The sequence below is a fragment of the Ogataea haglerorum genome, assembly GCF_019207285.1.
Source record: "Ogataea haglerorum isolate 81-453-3 chromosome Unknown 81-453-3_NODE_7_length_556738_cov_96.333754, whole genome shotgun sequence".
Taxonomy (NCBI): Eukaryota; Fungi; Ascomycota; class Pichiomycetes; order Pichiales; family Pichiaceae; genus Ogataea; species Ogataea haglerorum.
This window is the reverse complement of record NW_025065157.1, coordinates 22,434-40,273: the sequence shown is the minus strand read 5'-3', so window position 1 is coordinate 40,273 and position 17,840 is coordinate 22,434. Positions and strand designations below refer to the sequence as shown.

Genomic DNA, 17,840 nt, shown 5'->3' with positions numbered 1-17,840 from the left:
AGATCACCTAGATTAATTTCAGCTCGCTCAGAACTGTCTCAATCAATTGGCTGCCCTTGGCGTCGAAGGTAACAAAAACATCTCTGGCGCTGTTGATACGCTTCAATGCTGTGGCGTTGCTATTCAGAAGCGAGTAGAACTTCTCCTTGTCGTTGATAAAGGACAACTTTGCACCAGCTTCTGCAGCAGTGTACGTCTGCTTCAGAACGGGACCCTTGTAATCGGCCGGAAGCGGCGAGTTGAGAATCTTGTTCAAGGTCGGTGGCGGCAGAGTCATCTCGTCAACACCAGCCAGAGCCAGAGTTGGCGTAATGCCAATTTGGGCAGCAACACAGTTGACGGTCTTGATGTTGTAAGCTCTGTAGTACTTGTGGATAGCAACGGCGAGATTGTAGCCGTAGTGCTTGTCCAATGACTCGTCTTTGTACGATGCTGGGTCAATATTGTAGCTCAGATCGTCCACGTACGGCGAAATGGCAACACAGTCAGCCTCAGCGGCAAGAACTGCCTGTTCCAAGGAGTGAACCATCGTTCCCAAGATCTGGATCTTGTCCTCGCTGGACAGCCTCTTAGCGGCCTGCATGGTCTCATAAGAGGTACCGAGCTTGACAATGACCTTGGAACGGTCGACTCCCACATCCTCGTAGGCCTCAATCAGTTTCTTGACGCCAGTGTAGGTGGCTTCTTCGTCATACATATGTTCAGGGGTTACTTGAGACAGAACACAGCCCTTGAGGCCCTTCAGTTGGTTTCTGCCACTGATGGCAGTGCTGTAGTACTTGATCGTCTGGATGTACTCTTTGAAGTTGGACGCAGAAGCAGATCGCGGGACAGAGTCGCCGAATTTCGCGTTCACTAATTTGATGGCCTCGTAAACAACCTCCTGGTGAAGCTGCCAGTTGGCAAAGCAGATAGCTTGGTTACTGGTGGCATTCAGGAAGTCTATGTTGTACTTTCTCATCAAGAACTCCTTGTCCTCCTGGGACATGGTGTCGATAGAGATGAGCGTGTGCTTGGAGACTTCATCAAAGACGGTGGGCATTTTTCACAGGGAAAATCTAAAAATGTAAGCAGGTATGCTGGGAAGCTGCGACATGCGACAATTTAAATTGTTGGATATGTGGGATAGCCCCGTGGAGGGTCGTTAAGAGCGGCGAAATCGGGTATCTAGCCGCAATAGAAAATAGCGGGGAAAGGCTACCGATCATGCACCCCGGGTCGGATATTTACTTGTACACCTCGCACCACACGTTAGACCAAAAATTGTGTTCGAAAAAACTTAGTCCCAAATAATCAATTCTCGCTCTTTAGCATGTCTCTCTCTCCTGACGCCTCTGGCGATTTTGTCGGGGTGATACAGCTCTCCAAGCCTTACTTGAGCAAGGAAGAGATAACCCATCTTTTCAAAAACAGCCTGATGGATGACAGCCTGGCCAGAGCGTACAAAGTCAAGAAAAGAGAGGTTTTCCAGTTTCTCTGCAAACTCATCAAGGTACTCCAATTCCCCACTAAAATTCTTCAAGGCTGTTTCTACTACTACCAGCGGTTCTACATGTTCAACAGCTTTGCCAAGTACGGCAGCGCGCACTTCGACGTGGGCATCACCGCCCTCTTCATTTCGCTCAAACAAAACGATTACATCAAGAAACTCTCTCTGGTTATTTCGGAGGCATACAAATTACGAGGTATCGTGGCTACTCCGCAGGAGCAGGATGAGCACCGGAAACGGCTTCTGAGCATGGAAAAGAAGTTTATGGAATTCGAGGCTTTCGATTTCCGCTATTTCCTCATTGAGGAGCTGCTAATCAAATACGCCAAGTACTTCAGAATCCCCAAAGAGGTCTGTTTTCTGAGCTGGTCGATGCTGAATGACTTGTATGCGACGGAATTGCCGCTGCAATGGCCCTCGAACTTCAACGCAATCGTCGTTCTGCGCACCAGCTTGCTTATCTGGAACGAACTCAATCTGGAAAGAAAAGTTGAGCGTCTGCTCAATGAGCGCGAGGTTGCTGTCCACGCACGCAAGGACGAGGTCAACAACGCGGTGAACGAGTTTTTGGAATACTACCTGGACAGTTACGAGACCTCATTCATGAGAGACGCGCTTGAACAGCTGAAACTGAGAACCGACAGCAAACACATTATAAATGACGTGATTCTCAACATCAAAATTGGTCTGCACCAGGACGACAGACCCAATGGCTCCCAGCCGCCTCGGAACCTGGACGAGGACCTTTTTTTCAAATTGCGCGACTACGATGTGGGCAAGACCGGCTCGGTCAGATTTCTGTACAGCAAAAAAAAGTATTTGGACGAGGTGAGCCAGTACGCAAGCGAAAAGGAGAGGTACACCCAGCAGAAGGCTGCGGCGCCCAGACAGGCTCCGCGACAGCCTGCTGCGAAGAACTACAGAGTGCCTCCTACCCATGGAGCGCCAGACAACCACTCTCCTCGTCCCCACCCCAGCTCCACCTACCAAAGTAATAACCGTGCTGCCCCTCGAAAGGTCTTCAAAAAACACTACCAGCATAGCTACAACCCGAACCGCAAACACAAACCGGAAAGACCTTTTGACAAATAATCAATCCATGGAGTTTTCATATCTCTTAATACGCATAGGATCTTGCTCGATGAGTTTTTTCAGAATAGCGTTTTTGCGACCCGATTGCACGCCCGTGGCTTTCGCGAGCTGCTGTTCAAGGAAGACGAGTGATTTCAAGCACCATTGGTTGTCAACGCCGTTGTCCTCGAGCTCAAGCTGGTTCAGCTCGTTGATGTCGGCGATCGCAGTCTCCACCACCTGACGGGCCTGCTCCGTGCTGATGCTACCAATAAAGTAGTCACCAAGCAGCCATTTGAGATATATCCACACGGACGAGTCGTCGGGATCAGTATAGAATGCCGTTTTCACCATCTGGAGCTCCTGGACAAGGAACTCGTATTTATTTTTCGTATGGAACACTGTTGCAGACTCGGGGGAGTTTTCGAAGAGCATCTTCACCAGCCGGGACCGGTTGTGCAGCGCAGAATAGTTCGAGATGTCTCTGTTGATCATTTTTGTTGTGTAATTGAATTCTTGCAGATCTGTGTCCAGTTGCTCTTGGCTCGTTTGCCCCAGTTTCATGCGGTCCACCACGTACCGTCGATATTGCCACACGTGGTAATTCCGCGAGTCTGCCTTTAGAAAAGTGTCAATCATCGCCATCTCAGCGTCCCAATTGGTCAGGGGGTCGTACTCCAGACACCATTTGCGGTGGTTCCATATCCAGTAGCATTTGGGGAACCGTCTCAAATGTTCCACGCTCAATGCCAGCTCGTTCTTTATTATGTCATGAATTGCATCCGAATCGCATGTTTTAAACCGCTCTAATAGAATGTCTCTCCTATAGTTCCATACAGTGTATAGTTCCGGATTAATATCTAGTAGCTCTTCTGTCTGGGCTAGCGTTTTGCCGTTGTACACACGGTTCTGCTTATTGTCCAGCACGCGGTCAGTGAGCGCCCGGTACCTTGCAATCCGCACCGCATCCTTCTTGATCTTCTGCAGGCGTGTGTCCTTGGTAAGCCTTGTTCGCTTTACTCCATGCTACGGTTAGCAGACGTGTTAACGACACTTACCATGAGACAAGAAAATAAATAAATTTATTTATTTATTTATTTTATGTCAGATTCAGTGCCCGCCCGCTCCAAGCTCGCCCTGAAAGGATCGTCACGAATTGTGTCAGACTTTTTCGAATATAGCATCCATAGCATCCTGTACCAGCGCGGGATCTATCCGCCGGAGGACTTCCAGACCGTGAGAAAATACGGGCTCAACATGCTTGTTCCCACAGACGACGAACTGCAGTCGTACGTGAAGCAGGTCATGAAACAGCTGCACAGGTGGGTCTACGGAGGCTCGATCTCGCGGCTGGTCGTGGCGATTGTGTCGAAGGAAACGGGCGAGACGCTCGAGAAATGGCAGTTCAACCTGGAAATTCAGAAGCCCGACACCGAGCAGACGGAAGGCAAAACCAACGAACAGATCCAGCGGGAGATCCAGGCAATTATTCGCCAGATCACCGCGTCGGTGACGTTTTTGCCCGAGCTCGAGGACGAGTGCACGTTCAACGTCCTTGTCTACGCCGACCCGAACTGTCGCGTTCCTGAAGAGTGGGGGGACTCGCGCACGCATGAGATCACGGGTGCAACTGAGAGCGTCAAGTTCCGCAGTTTCAGCACCACCAACCACCGCGTCGACGCCCTTGTCGAGTACAAGTACGGATAAGCTGCGTCGATCGACGCAGCTTCCAAAAGCAGCAATTAAATCCATCGTCCCAAAAAAAATATCTCTCCACAAATACTCACCACCATGAGCTTCAGCAACGCCTTTGGGGATTCCTGCGGGGCAAACAACGCGCTCAACAAGTTCACACAACGAGCAAATGTGGACAACTCGCTCACGAGCCAGCTGAGAGCGAATAGCGACAGCCAGCGTCTGCTGACTCCGCCCCACCAGACGGTGGATCAACAACTGGAGTCTGAGTACCGCGCTTTCCAACAACAAACCCCTTCGTTCCAGCCGTCGTTCCAGGCTGCGGTACCGCCTGCCACTATAGAGCAGAACCAATGGGTCGACCACTTTCGCGACATGAACCTCCACGACACGCCAGAGGCCCAGACTTTTCAGCATGTGCAAAACCAGTCTGTGCACTCCACGCAGTGGCGATACGATTTTTCGCAGAGCCAGCAGCAGCAGCAGCAGCGGGAGGCGGCCGATGCGTACGCCCCGGCCTTCCGAATGCGCACGGGGCCGCCGCAGGTTGCCACGTCGCTCGCACCGCAGGTCGTCTCTGCTACGACCGTCCAGCAGGACTTTTCAGCCGTGGACGCTGCCTTCGACGAGCTGGAACACGAGTTGCGCGACGAGGCGATGAACGAGCAGCAGGCCGAGCAGGTCAAGCCGCAGAACGAGGACGATAAGGTTAAGTTTGCCCAGCTGGCGCGGTCTGTCTTCCTGACGATGTCGCAGCCACCGGCAGACATTTCGAAACAAACAAGCGACAAATTCCAGAATTCCAACTTTCTCAAGCTTATGAACAAGATCTCCACGAGAGAGGTGGAGATGAGCGAGGACAGAGACAAGTTTGTGGACGCCCAGGGCCGGGATATTCGCGACATGCTTCCGGACCCGTTGAAGGACATCAAGGAACAAGGACTGGCTGGCATGGGGCCGTTTGCGTCGGCGCAGCAGGTATATTCGCAGATGGGCGACGAGCTGAGGCCCAGTATGTGGCAGTGAGCTGACGAGCTGCCCTTTTTCGCAGAGCCACCTGTATAATGGAGATGCTGGTGCTTGTTGTAGATTCGGGTGTCAGGGTGCACCATCCGGGGCCCGCTTAGCTAAGCGTCCCGAAAAACAGTTAGTTCCCACTTTGCGTAAAACCCCTTTTTTCCCACACAATGTTTGCTTGCAATCAGTGTTCGAAGGCCTTCAAGCGCAAAGACCATCTGAAACGGCACATGGTGAACCACAGCGACACCAAACATGTTTGTCCACGCTGTGGTGCGCCGTTTCGCCGCTCAGATTGCTTGAGTATGTAGATGCTTGAGTGTACTAATTTTTAGATCGTCATATGAAAAGACACAAGGAAAAAGATATTGAGGCCGGCGGAGAGGGTCTCGGGGAGCTCGCGACAAGACGGAAATTTTGGAGTCCTCAAGAGGGATACACAAAACGCGTTAAAGGAGAAGACAGTGGCAGCTCGCCGGACTCGACAGACACCCGGCTGTTCTCGAAAAACGGCAGCGACGTCTTCTCCGAGAGCCATAATTTCGAGGCTACTCTGGAGCCGGAACTGCTCAAGCTGAGTCACAAGTCTAGTGCTGTGTGGAACAAGTACAATTTCGAGTACTCCAGGGTGGACTGCTCGATGCCCACTATGGACCAGCCAACAGTGGAGCGTGTCCAGCGGTTTGTCCGAGGATTATGTGAGACAGAGAAAGTCGTTCTGGAGAGTGTTAATTCCTGCGGAATGTTAGACACACCTTCCGTGCAGAGGTCACTGGAGAACTTCTTCTCTGGCTTTAATCTTACCTATCCCTTGGTTCACGTGCAGAGTTTCAGTACAGAAAGTATTTACTTGTTGGCAAGCCTTGTTTTGGAAGGATGCTGCAGAGAGTATGATGTGGTTAATAAAGTGGTTGCGATGCTCGAGAAACGGCTCTTCGAGCTCCCGGGGCTTCTGGGCGGCAATCTTCAGCTGATCCAAGCCTTGATTGTGTGCCAATTTGTGAAACTCTTTTTGGGCGACAAGATGCAGCACGAGCATGCTCTTGCCTTTGCTGGTGTGCTTACTCACATCATGCGTCAGACTGGATACTTTGAGCAGACGCCTGAGCCAGGAAGCTGGCACGAATGGGTCGTAAGTGAGAGTCGAACAAGGGCTACATTCCTTGCTCTGCGACTAAACGTTGAGAAGAGCGTGCTCTTTGGTTGCGGAAGCACAATGTCGGCTTACGAGCTCCGTTGTAACATGCCCTGTTCGCTCCAACTGTGGATGGCGTCCGCTTACGAATGGCAAAATGTGAGACGCCGCTCAAAACCGGTGAGTTTCCCTGCGGCGCTACAGGGGTGTTTGAATTCCAAGTGTGATCTTACACGTACCGATGGTCATCAGAAACAGATTATGCTGCATGGAATACTGAGTGTTCTATTGGACCGCCAAAAACTGAGTCCTGGCTTTAGCGATAACAGCTGGAAATTGCAGATTCTGACGGCCCTCGAGAACTGGAACGACGACTTTAGCCGGTGGCAGAGTTCCATGAACGAGCCTGTCAGAAGCGATCCAGTTTTCATGCAGTACACAACTTCCGTCGGAGCACTGTACCGGCACGCACATTTGCTACTTTCGGCTAACCTCGCATCGCCTAAGAAACTGCTATCAATAGCAAACCATACCTTTGCAGATATCAGAACAGCGGTATGGCATGCCTCACAGATGATCATCGAGGGGTATTTGAACTTGGATTACTGGCAAGCCGACGGCAGCTTCCACTATGATTGGTGTCTTTACACGGCCGTTATGGTGATATGGAATCATTTCAAAGGTTCAGGTTCGACAGATATGGCCAAGGTGCTTCTCAATCTTTCGCGGAGGACGCCCCAGGACATCATGGCCCCACCTATCGACGCCAGACCGATTATGGAGCACTTGCAAAACAAACTGGCACAAAGTCCTAGTCTTGTCCTGAAAAATCTCGCGAAGAATATGGTCTAATTTCGGAGTTGAGACGATTTCACCCGTAAGCGAGAAACCTTGGTCATCTGAAATGCCCAATGTCGCCGATCCGGGTGATGCTTATTGATTTGACTGACAAAACAGTTCAAACAATATTTTTTTTTGGCGAAAAACAATTGTCATAATTTCCGAGCTAAATCCGGTGTCGTAGTTAAGTCCTATGTAATCCCGGGGCCTTGACGTTTATATAAGTCTGCAAGGCAAACCCTCGAGTACCAAATAGAATGTCGGCCGTCCAGGATATCAAAGCAATAGGAATTGTTAAAAGCCTGAAAGACTGGCCAGAAGTCCAGCAATTTACTTACAAGCCCCACAAAGGCAGACCTCAAGATGTGGACATCAAGATTCTTGCCTGTGGTATATGTGGATCTGATCTTCACGCCAGTAAGGGCAAGTGGGGCGACTTGCCACTTCCAATGGCCTTTGGTCATGAGATTATCGGCGTGATCGTCGCTATTGGCGAAGGTGTTGATAGCTCCAAGTATAAAATTGGTGACAGAGTAGGTGTGGGTCCAGAGTGCGACAGCTGTGGAAAATGTTGGAGATGTGAGCACGACCATGAAAACTGCTGCAGAGATATAAAGAATTTGTACCTGGGCTCTTATGAGGACGGTACCCCGGTCCAAGGGGGGTATGCTTCTCACATCAGAGTAAACAGCAAATTTGTGATCCACATTCCAGAAAAGTTGGAAACTGAGTACGCCGCCCCTCTGATGTGTGGCGGTATTACTGGTTTCCGTCCACTCATTTCCTATGGAGTGAAGAAAGGCACAAGAGTTGGTATTTACGGATTGGGGGGCATCGGTCACATGACCCTTATGTTTGCCAAAGCTTTGGGGGCAGAGGTGACTGTGATTTCGAGAGGAACCAGCAAGAAGGAGCTGGCTAAGAGGCTTGGGGCCGACCACTACATCGCCACTAGCGAAGAAGGATTTGAGGCCAAGAACTACGACACTCTGGACCTGATTGTCAGCACTGGTTCTGACTTCGAACCTGAGTCTCTGGCCAAAGTGATCTCAATGCTCAGACCAGACGGCCGGCTCACGTTCATCACTCTGCCTCCTAACGGTGTCAAGCTTGAGCTGATTCCAGTATTTTACCTTACGAACTGTGTCCATATTGGTGGTTCTGCTATTGGCTCGCCCAAGGAGATTGAGTACATGCTCCAGGTAGCTGCTGACCACGACATCAAGCCTATGATTGAAACTTTTGACATCTCTGAGGACAATGTGAAAAAGGCCTGGATGAAGGTAGACAGTGGTGACATCAGGTTCAGGGCTGTTCTGACCGGCTACGACAAGTTCTTCAAATAAGCAATTTTATTCAGCGATGTCAAACTCTGCGCGGTTTTCTCTCGAGAGTACGTAGTTTCGCCTCGATTTCTCTGAGCACACCGATCGACGCATTTCTACTCCATGAGGTCAGTATCAATGGCGGGTACAGGACTTAGACCATGTTTTCCACAGCTGCCCGCTGACTAGACTGTGTTTCAGCAAGATAAACGAGGTCGTACTTTTCAGGCTGCTGTACATTTGCGGAAAAACCTCTCACAGAATCGCATCAAGATTAGAGCTTATGTGCTACAAAATCAAATAAAAATTAATTTGAATATTTATTTAATTTGGACATTCTCTAACCACCTCACGGAGCTCTTGAGGCTCGCCGTCCATCCGCGGCGCAGAGCCGTTGTCGCTCGTGGTCTGCAACTTTTCTGCAAACGACCACATCTCCTTCAAAGTCGGGTCCAGCTTTCCCTCCATGTAGTCCACCACCTTGTCACCCAAAATAGGAACAAATTTCCACGCGTGCGCAGAGCCGCCTGTGGCTAGAAGAACACCCTCCAACTCCGGATGGTAGTCAATGACGAAATTCGCCGACGGAGTCTGTGTGAGCCAGCACAGTTTGGTGCGATCAAACGGTCTCTGGGCCAGCACCGGCATGATCTCTGCCAGGTTGTCGCGGAGCGCGTTTTCGGCGTCCTGCGGGATCCAGTCGGTCGGATGGTCGACGATAGTCCGCGGATAGGAGATCTGCACGGGCTCCTGCTTTGTTGGGTCAGGATTTGGCACCAGCAAAGTGTTTTTATACCCTGGAGACCGTCTCAGACATTTGATCTCGCCGTTGTACGGCGGAAAAAGGTTTATTCCCGTGGACAGGTTCGTCGTGATGGCCATTTTGCCCCATTGTTCCTCCTCCTCCTTGGTCAGCTTGTACCAGGCGACTTCAATTGCCGAGGATTTGCAGATCCCATCGAGATTGACCAACTTGCAACTCCAGGCCCCAGCTGCCACAATGACGAGATCAGCTGCAACTGTTGACCCGTCCACGAACTTGACGCCCTCTGCCTTGCGCGAGCCTGGATCATACATGAGAGAGTCCACTTCTTTGAATACAAATTTCACATTGTCGAACGTCTTGGCGCGCTCGTAGTACGCTTTCATGCTTTTCTCAGCGTCGATAAAGCCGTTCAGATAATTGGTGTATCCTTTATTCCAGCGGGGATTTTCGACAAATGGCTCGGAGTCAACGCCATGAATGCTCTTGTACACCGCCTGCGGCGAGTCATAGTACCGCATTTTGCCAGGATTTCCCTCGTTGGCCTTCTCCGCAGCTATCTTACCATTAATCCAGATATCTGCCCATTTGTCGTTTCCGCCGTCGTAGACGAACGACATGCCACATTGGTGGAAGAATGGCGACACGTCGGGATCATTAGTGATAATATCCATTGACTCGCGCGCCAGCTCGGCGTAAACGGGATCTTTGTAGTCGACCCTGATACACCTCGTGGTATCGACGCTGGTGCCGTCTGTAACTGGCGGCTCTAACCGGTCGACCACGGTGACCTTGGTCTCGGGACACCGCTTCCCTAAAGCAATGGCCGTAGAAATGCCGAACACTCCTGCTCCAACAATACACACAGACTCTGGTACCATGTTTGGTTATCTTTTTTTCTTCACCTCCATTTCTTATCAATATTCCCTATTAGGCAGTTCCGATACTTGGTCTCCGACGAGGGTTTGAATTTTATGATCTTTTTTTTGCGGACAGCGGTGAGGCATAAGCGGCATGAGCTAGTGTCATGCAGTTTGTGCGGTGTCGATCGCAGCGATGAGGCACACCTCACACCTACATTTTTTCCCGTTCGAGGCGCAATTTTTCAGCAGCCAACGAACGGTCTTGCTGCATTAACCCAGCAGACAGGGCACAAAAATGAAGTAGGCCTTGAACTGCAAGGCCCACTTGGGCTTGCATCTTCTCCTGCTAAAAGGATAGGCAATCATGTCAGGGCCAATGGCTAATCTTGTTTCTGATGGCCTAGCAAAAAAGGCACTGGAGGGACTGGACTACCGGAAACACAGTATGGTCGCACGAGCCATTTCCGGTATTTGTTTACGAAGTTGAATCTGCGTGAGTTGAAAATCTTATCAACATGGAAAGCACCGTTCACAGACCAACGCTCAGGAAGCGTAATGTGCTATTTGCGCTGCTGCTGTGCCTGACCGCTCTTTTAAGCTCGCTTGCAACTAAATTATACCTGACCAATGTTCCAGAGTCGCAAGAGCTCTCCCAGACATATCTCTACCGACTGCAATTTGAAGCGTCGCCAAAGTACAAAGCCAACCCCGACTATGTGGGAGCTAACCCGTGGGATGTGATGACCACCTACAGACGCCTTACGGATAAGTTCCCCTACACGAAGAGTCCCGGAGGAATCCCTAGAAAGATTTTCCAGATGTGGATTACACCTGGCGAGCTGAACGAGAGCACTATTCCATATCCCGAGTACAGGCAAACGTGGCGAGAGAAGAATCCACACCACGAGTACAGAATGCTCTCCGGCGAGGACCTGAAGAGGGCCGTGAAAAGTGCCTTCGAGCACACGGTGCCCGAAGTCTGGGAGGCCATGGACACCATGCCGTTGATGATTCTGCAATCTGATTTTTCGCGGTATTTGATGTTGTTCTTGGAAGGCGGGGTCTGGGCAGACCTCGACACCACTTGCGACAGGCCTATCAGCAAGTGGTATCACAACCTAGTTGACTACGACATCAGGTTTGTGGGCTCTGTGGAGCATGACGTGAACGACGAGTCGTGGCCAAGCTTGACGAGCAGACGATTGCAATTTGAGAACTGGGCTTTCACCAGCGACAGGTTCCATCCAGTGCTTGCCATGGTGATCGCGCACGTCGTGCGGATGCACTTCACGGTCATGTACAGCGGAAACCTCAACATGTACAGCGATGATAGCGAAACCAAGGCTTGTAATCGTCTGTCGGTTATTGACTGGACCGGGCCAGGCGTCTTCTCAGACGGAATTTACAGATACATGAACGAAGCCGAAAACAGGGAGCTTCTAGAGATTGAATTCAACAGGCACAATGCCAACGAAGAGTTGTATGGCCCTGGTACAAGCGACAAAATTAACTGGCGTGGCTTTTCCGGACTGAAGGCCCCTGTTATATTCAACAACGACGTGTGTATTCTGCCCAAATCAGGGTTCCGCTGCACCAGTGACTTCGACGAGTCTGTCGAGGAGTACTGCTACTTGACACACCATTTTGCCCGGTCGTGGTTTTCGGAGGTGGAGTGAATAGAGAAATATAGTCAAACCTATTATGATGAACTGATTTCCGCGTACCTTCTCTCAGCGATCTGCTTTGCGCCATTTTTTTTCTTGTTTTTCCGGTCTGCACGTGGCTCTTTAATCTTTTTTAATTCGATTGGATGACACAGTTCGGGAACGCATACTTGCGACTCGTCCTTGTCGCCGCCATAAGGATAAACGTAGGTACCTTCTTCGCTGATTGGCTGTACGGTTGTTCGTAGATGCCCGAACGCCTGACTGCAGCAAGACGGCCAGTACGATTGGAAACCGTTGGAAGAAACGGTTGAGCCTCAAGAAAACAGTTCTTCATTGGTTTCCGGTTTCCGTAAAGTGTTCGAGCAGCCTGGGTTACGGAGAAAATAGTTGTCCACTATATATAGCTCACGAGTCCAGTTCTAAATCATAAATGCCCTCATTCGTCTCGTCTGGCATCAATAGCGACCAGCTTCTCAAGCGAAAACTCGCCAGAGGCAAATATGTCTGGTTCATCAGCATAGCCGTTTTCCTTTTTTTCGAGGTGGCTTTGCAAACCGCATACAGCACGATGAAGCTTGTTTTCAGCTCCCCTAGCCTACCTGAAACAAGCTCTCGGACCAGCACCAAGCCCGTGGACAGTTCATCCCCGATCGAAACGAAACTGCTGGCTATGTTCCCGTTTGAAGACGCCGACCCCGAGAATAACATTTTCCAACTCTGGGGTTTTGAGTCTCAGACAGGCGATATGCCCCAAGAGGTGAGCGAAATGGTGCATAAATGGAGCTCAGAAAACCCATCGTATGTGCACAGTGTCCTTGAAGTAAGCCAGGCGGAAGCTTTGGTGGAGGAAATGCTCATAACTAGCGTTCCTGAGGTGTGGCAAGCATACAAAGGACTGCCCCATCCTCGCCACAGGTACGAGTTCCTCAAGTATCTGTTGATATATCTGTTTGGGGGAACTTACGTGGACACTTACGTCGAGCTTCAGAAGCCGATTAACGAGTGGTACCATCCACGGATGATGTACGGACGCCTCTACGTTGGGATTCTGGGCGATTCAAACGAGCCAGACTATGATCAGCATCTGAATAGACGGCTGACGTTCTCCACCAGCGTGTTTCAGGCCAGGTCTGGGCATCCATTTCTAGCAAAGCTGATTACCCGTATATCGCACACTGCGTTGCAACAGACCAAGAAACTGAAGAAGATTGACTGGGAAGCAGCTTTCCACAAATCCGACTCGACGGGAGAGCCTAGCGTCTCGCTCACAGGGCCGTCGATCTTCACAGACACTCTCATGGACTACCTGAACAGTATTCCTAACGCTGTTCATGTCTCTGTCGCGAAAACATTGCAGAGCCCCATCGTCGGACCCGAGGTGCCGAAATCGCAACGGTTCTCGTACAAAACGTTTACACAGATTCAGGCACCCTCGCAGGTCGAGGATGTGGTGATCTACCCACAAGTTTCGTTCCAAGGTCTACCGGATGGCCAAGAGCACGACTCCTCTAACTATCTCTATGCCAAGCCGCGAGACTTCTTTAAGTGGGGGTACAAATCGAACTTGCATCTGAAAACCCCGGAATCTGGCTAGTTCCTAAAATTTAGCGCAGCTGCATCAGCCCTATCTAAGTTGCTACTTCCTATTTATATTTGCTACCTCAGAATGTATCCAGACTCTTTTGAAGGATTTGCTGTGACAGACACCAAGAATTGGTCCACTGTGTCCAAGATCGAATATAAGCCAAAACCGTTCGGCGAGTACGACGTCGACATCCTCATCCACGCATGCGGCATCTGCGGTTCTGATGTGCACACGGTTTCCGGAGGATGGGGACAGCCTGACCTGCCCATCATTGCTGGCCACGAGGTTATTGGAGAAGCCGTCAGAGTCGGGGACAAGGTGACCACCGTCAAAAAGGGGCAGCGTGTGGGAGTCGGTGCCCAGATTTGGTCCTGTCTGAAGTGCGACGCCTGTAAAGCCAACCTGGAGAACTACTGTCCCCATATGGTCGATACGTACAATTCAAACTACCCAGACGGCTCCAAGTCGTGGGGAGGCTACTCGTCGCATATTCGAGCACATGAGTACTTCGTGTTCCCAATTCCCGACTCTTTGAAGACCGAGGAGGTTGCGCCGATGCTTTGCGCAGGCACCACCACGTACGCGCCGCTTGTCGACAACGGCTGCGGCCCGGGCAAGAAGGTGGGCGTCGTTGGAATCGGCGGACTGGGCCACTTTGCTATCATGTTTGCCAAAGCTCTTGGTGCAGAGGTTTGTGCGTTTTCTCGGAGTAGCAAGAAAGCAGAGGATGCCAAGAAACTGGGTGCGTCCGAATTTGTTGCTACGCGCGAGGACTCCGAGTGGCCATCCGAACACCGGCGGAAATTTGACCTGATAATTTGCTCGTCGAGCTCGGTCGAGAACTTTGATCTCGACGGCTACCTGGGCTGTCTCAGAGTCAAGGGTAAGTTTGTGTTTGTTGGCAGGCCCGAGGACCCGCTGGAGATGAAATTGCCTGCCCTAAGCCAGTCTGCCATCTCTTTCAGTTCCACCCATCTGGGCAACAGACAACAGATCCTGAGCATGATGAAACTGGCGGCAGACAAGGGTCTCAAGGCCTGGACCGAGTGTCTGCCTATCTCTGAGGAGAACATCAAGCTGGCGCTCGAGAGAGCGCGTTCCCACGATGTCAGATTCCGGTTTGTTCTGACCGACTACGACAAGAAGTTTGGTTCTCGAGACTAGGTGCGTAATTTAATTAACTTATAAGGCCCTTGGCCCTGTACTCCTGCACAATCTTCCAGTAGCGGGTCTTGGTTTTGTTTCTCCAGTACCGGCCGGTGAAGATCATCACGATGAAAGTGCCGATGCAGAAGAAGCAGATGAACGCCGAGGCGACAAAACAGTTCTGGACGCCGACGTTGGTGTAGAACGGCGTGATTCCGTAGTCCATCGCGAAATTCATGGTGTTTCTGATCAGAATCGCCACGGTGATCGCCGGAGCGCTCATGTGCTCGTACGAGTCCAAAATGTACGTCACAGCGGACACACAGCCGATCGTGCAGAGACCGGCCATGAGGCCAAGCCCAAACACGACGCCAAACCAGTGCACGCCCTTGGCTGCTCCCACGCCCCATATAATCAGCGCTGTTGGGCCGAGAATCATGTAAACTGGCAGCACCCAGAAACGGTCCTCGGCCTCCGAAAGGCCCTTGTGCCGTTTGGCAATCTTGATCTTCACCCAGTCGGTGGACCAGCCAGCAAATGGATATATCACGAGACAGAAGATCACAGGCGACAGGTAAGCGAGTCCGCACATAGAGGACGAGAAATTGTAAGGCTCGCTGCCCAGAACCAGAGCCTCGGTGCCGTTAAGCACAGAGTACCAGAAGAGCGAGGAGCCGTAGAGGAAGCCGGCGTAGAGAACTCCAGGAAACTGCGCCATGAGAGCAATGGCTTTGAACTCGTCCAGCAGATGGTTTTCCTTGCGAGCTCCACTGGTGAGGGACAGTTTCTGCCAGAACGTCTTTGGCGGCGGATACGTGATTTCCTCGTCGATGAGCGCCGCCTGGTTGCCAAGCTCGTTGCTTGTGACGACCAGCATCGAATCTGGGTTCTTCTCGTCGGTCTTCTGCTCGCCGCGGCTCGTGATGGTGGCAACGATGTTTCCGTCGTCGTCTTTTCTCACTCTCAGTCTTCTGGTGTAGTTGGTCTCCTCCATGAAAAACAGCAAGAAGAACCAGCACACGGCGCCAAAGATGCAGGCGATCCAGATCGCCCACTTCCACCCAAGCCCGTCTCTGACGAACCCAGAGAGCATAGGCGCCATGTAATTCGAGCCAAAGAGCGCAACACTGTAGACACCCATGTACGTTGCTCTTTCGTGCTCGAAGAACAAGTCGCCAACGGTGATTTCCGGCAGCGATTCGACAGGAGCAAAGAAAAACCCGTTCAGAATGCGCGAAGCAATCCATTCGCCGTTCGAGTGCGTGTATGGCTGCCACAGGTTAAACATGATGTTTCCGAGCAGCGAGATCAAGTAAACCGGTCTTTTTCCGTATTGTTGTGCCAGAGGCATCATCAGCAGGTTGCCGATCCCCAGAAACAGAAACATATATCCGGTACCCTCGTTGAGCTGCCCAACCGTCACGTGGACATTTGGATCCTCAGCGATATCTGTCAAAATCGAGTATATGCAGCAGCCAGGAACACTTCCACCGAAGATGTACACGACGGTACAGAAGATGGCTAGCCATTTGCGGCCACGAGACCAGTTAAGTGGGTCGTTAGGGTCGTCCGATGGAGTTGGGATCAGCACAATGCCCGACTCCGTTTCGACAGTCTCCCTGGTGTGGTCGAGGTCGACCAAATGGGAGGTGCCGGGAACAGCAGAGAAATCGATTTCTGTGTGCATCTCTAAGCTGATTCAACAACTGCCGGAACTGGAGACTCTTTATAGTGCGTTGCTGCTTATCTGAATCACCACTATTGCTTATCTGGATATACCGAATGGATGCCATCTGGCAGTGCACTTTGCAGAAGATAAGAAATGCATTTCCCAAACAGGAAGAAGTCCTCGGAATTGTGCAGCAAAAATGAAATAAACCTGATTTATTTTTCTCATGACAGATTTCCTGCCCGCCTACTAGGGAAAGTATGCCACCAACACCGAAGAACGTCTCTTTTTGAGACATCCAAGCACAAATTCTAGGTGTACCACACCAGGCTCGTGGCTCGTGTTCTGGACAACTAGACATTCCAAGGACGCACTAATGCACGTTAAGGGCAGCGACGTAGCGTCGCCGAAAAAGTAGCTACACCAGACGAGCTGCCCATTGTGGGCATGTCAGCCGTGCAGGCATTTGAGAACTTCGCCAAGACTGCCACTCTCGCTCACTAGGCTACCAAGCTACCAATTGTGCAACAAATGTGTTCCTGGAGCAGGGATTCAAGGGGCCCGGGAACCATTGAAGTACTACGTACGTATCGATAAGACGGTTGGTACGTTCCGTTGTTGTGCCAGTCTCGCTGACAGATCACTGCAATATAAGGGCAGGGTTACTCACGGTGCCACGGTCCCTATAATCGGGATTCTCTGGCAATAGTGATGCTCACTGATCAATATCGTGTTTGGAGCAGGAGCAGTGTGCCATGTCTGCACCAGAGTCCCAGAGACTGGCGCATTTGTGCAACATCACCAGATGATGCTGCAACCCTCAAAATACCTGCTGGCCCCTGGCGAGTCCGGTTCCGGCTAAGAAGCCATTGTGGTCATCCAAGGCCCTGCCATCGGTATTAAATCAGACAACTGTAGGCCTACAGAGCTTCAATAGCTTTCTGCAGGGTATTTGGTTACGGACACACACAGAACGAATCAGGATGCACATTGCACAGCAAATGACTTAGGAGTCGGGAAGGTAGTTCTTCTTGTTTTTGGTTCATTCGCCTTGTACGTAGATGGCCTAAACCCTTTTATGGAGGTCTTAACTAGAACCAAGCCCCGGAAAACGGATCTTTCCATTATTGCTCCGTCGTGGAGAGAGATGTTGCTCCTGTTCTGAAAGATATTAGAATAGCCGTTATAAACATCGATGAAGTTATCAAGTCGGCCCAACAATTCTTAAAGATATCAAGCATGCAGCAGACAAACCCAAGGCCGTGGGATCAAAGGCAGTTGAGTGGAGCTGATTTGGTGTCAAAGAGCTCGTCACCGCTGTTCATTGCATATACCATGCTGAAAGTAAGAAAGGTCAGAAAGTCGACATTTTGGCTTCAGTTAAGGCACACTTTGCACTCACCAAGAGTTCATCGAGAGTTGGAAAGGCGGATAAGCCACTACTAGTTTTGGAAAAGTAGCTTTTTGGCTAGATCAGAGAAGATTACCACAAACGCTTTCTTCGAAAATGTATAGACTATAACTTTGCTCTTTCTCCAGCGTATTTTTCTGTTGCCCCTAAGCTAGAAAAGTACC

At 50.8% G+C, this 17,840-nt stretch overlaps 14 protein-coding genes across 14 annotated transcripts; 10 read left to right on the top strand and 4 right to left on the bottom strand.

Annotated features, from left to right (window-relative positions):
- Positions 1–7: 7 nt before the first annotated feature.
- KL911_002693 (uncharacterized protein) lies at positions 8–1,042 on the bottom strand (the record flags this gene model as incomplete). The annotated part of the gene is made up of 1 exon (XM_043197790.1): positions 8–1,042. The coding sequence occupies one exon, from the start codon at positions 1,040–1,042 to the stop codon at positions 8–10; it is 1,035 nt and encodes a 344-aa protein (XP_043054291.1).
- Positions 1,043–1,552: 510 nt separating this feature from the next.
- Positions 1,553–2,484, top strand: KL911_002692 (uncharacterized protein; the record flags this gene model as incomplete). Its single annotated transcript, XM_043197789.1, has 2 exons — positions 1,553–2,278; positions 2,377–2,484. The coding sequence occupies 2 exons, from the start codon at positions 1,553–1,555 to the stop codon at positions 2,482–2,484; spliced, it is 834 nt and encodes a 277-aa protein (XP_043054290.1).
- Positions 2,485–2,581: 97 nt separating this feature from the next.
- KL911_002691 (uncharacterized protein) lies at positions 2,582–3,748 on the bottom strand (the record flags this gene model as incomplete). Its single annotated transcript, XM_043197788.1, has 2 exons — positions 2,582–3,574; positions 3,728–3,748. The coding sequence occupies 2 exons, from the start codon at positions 3,746–3,748 to the stop codon at positions 2,582–2,584; spliced, it is 1,014 nt and encodes a 337-aa protein (XP_043054289.1).
- Positions 3,749–3,817: 69 nt separating this feature from the next.
- On the top strand, positions 3,818–4,267 carry KL911_002690 (uncharacterized protein; the record flags this gene model as incomplete). Its single annotated transcript, XM_043197787.1, has 1 exon — positions 3,818–4,267. The coding sequence occupies one exon, from the start codon at positions 3,818–3,820 to the stop codon at positions 4,265–4,267; it is 450 nt and encodes a 149-aa protein (XP_043054288.1).
- Positions 4,268–4,351: 84 nt separating this feature from the next.
- KL911_002689 (uncharacterized protein) lies at positions 4,352–5,281 on the top strand (the record flags this gene model as incomplete). Its single annotated transcript, XM_043197785.1, has 1 exon — positions 4,352–5,281. One exon carries the CDS (start codon positions 4,352–4,354, stop codon positions 5,279–5,281), a length of 930 nt encoding a protein of 309 aa, XP_043054287.1.
- Positions 5,282–5,615: 334 nt separating this feature from the next.
- Positions 5,616–7,259, top strand: KL911_002688 (uncharacterized protein; the record flags this gene model as incomplete). The annotated part of the gene is made up of 1 exon (XM_043197784.1): positions 5,616–7,259. One exon carries the CDS (start codon positions 5,616–5,618, stop codon positions 7,257–7,259), a length of 1,644 nt encoding a protein of 547 aa, XP_043054286.1.
- Positions 7,260–7,504: 245 nt separating this feature from the next.
- Positions 7,505–8,593, top strand: KL911_002687 (uncharacterized protein; the record flags this gene model as incomplete). Its single annotated transcript, XM_043197783.1, has 1 exon — positions 7,505–8,593. The coding sequence occupies one exon, from the start codon at positions 7,505–7,507 to the stop codon at positions 8,591–8,593; it is 1,089 nt and encodes a 362-aa protein (XP_043054285.1).
- A 303-nt stretch (positions 8,594–8,896) lies between these two features.
- KL911_002686 (uncharacterized protein) lies at positions 8,897–10,216 on the bottom strand (the record flags this gene model as incomplete). Its single annotated transcript, XM_043197782.1, has 1 exon — positions 8,897–10,216. One exon carries the CDS (start codon positions 10,214–10,216, stop codon positions 8,897–8,899), a length of 1,320 nt encoding a protein of 439 aa, XP_043054284.1.
- A 93-nt stretch (positions 10,217–10,309) lies between these two features.
- On the top strand, positions 10,310–10,582 carry KL911_002685 (uncharacterized protein; the record flags this gene model as incomplete). Its single annotated transcript, XM_043197781.1, has 1 exon — positions 10,310–10,582. One exon carries the CDS (start codon positions 10,310–10,312, stop codon positions 10,580–10,582), a length of 273 nt encoding a protein of 90 aa, XP_043054283.1.
- Positions 10,583–10,713: 131 nt separating this feature from the next.
- Positions 10,714–11,874, top strand: KL911_002684 (uncharacterized protein; the record flags this gene model as incomplete). Its single annotated transcript, XM_043197780.1, has 1 exon — positions 10,714–11,874. The coding sequence occupies one exon, from the start codon at positions 10,714–10,716 to the stop codon at positions 11,872–11,874; it is 1,161 nt and encodes a 386-aa protein (XP_043054282.1).
- A 421-nt stretch (positions 11,875–12,295) lies between these two features.
- KL911_002683 (uncharacterized protein) lies at positions 12,296–13,459 on the top strand (the record flags this gene model as incomplete). Its single annotated transcript, XM_043197779.1, has 1 exon — positions 12,296–13,459. One exon carries the CDS (start codon positions 12,296–12,298, stop codon positions 13,457–13,459), a length of 1,164 nt encoding a protein of 387 aa, XP_043054281.1.
- A 72-nt stretch (positions 13,460–13,531) lies between these two features.
- Positions 13,532–14,614, top strand: KL911_002682 (uncharacterized protein; the record flags this gene model as incomplete). The annotated part of the gene is made up of 1 exon (XM_043197778.1): positions 13,532–14,614. One exon carries the CDS (start codon positions 13,532–13,534, stop codon positions 14,612–14,614), a length of 1,083 nt encoding a protein of 360 aa, XP_043054280.1.
- A 13-nt stretch (positions 14,615–14,627) lies between these two features.
- Positions 14,628–16,283, bottom strand: KL911_002681 (uncharacterized protein; the record flags this gene model as incomplete). The annotated part of the gene is made up of 1 exon (XM_043197777.1): positions 14,628–16,283. The coding sequence occupies one exon, from the start codon at positions 16,281–16,283 to the stop codon at positions 14,628–14,630; it is 1,656 nt and encodes a 551-aa protein (XP_043054279.1).
- Positions 16,284–16,976: 693 nt separating this feature from the next.
- On the top strand, positions 16,977–17,711 carry KL911_002680 (uncharacterized protein; the record flags this gene model as incomplete). The annotated part of the gene is made up of 2 exons (XM_043197776.1): positions 16,977–17,111; positions 17,361–17,711. 2 exons carry the CDS (start codon positions 16,977–16,979, stop codon positions 17,709–17,711), a joined length of 486 nt encoding a protein of 161 aa, XP_043054278.1.
- Between the last annotated feature and the right edge of the window lie 129 nt (positions 17,712–17,840).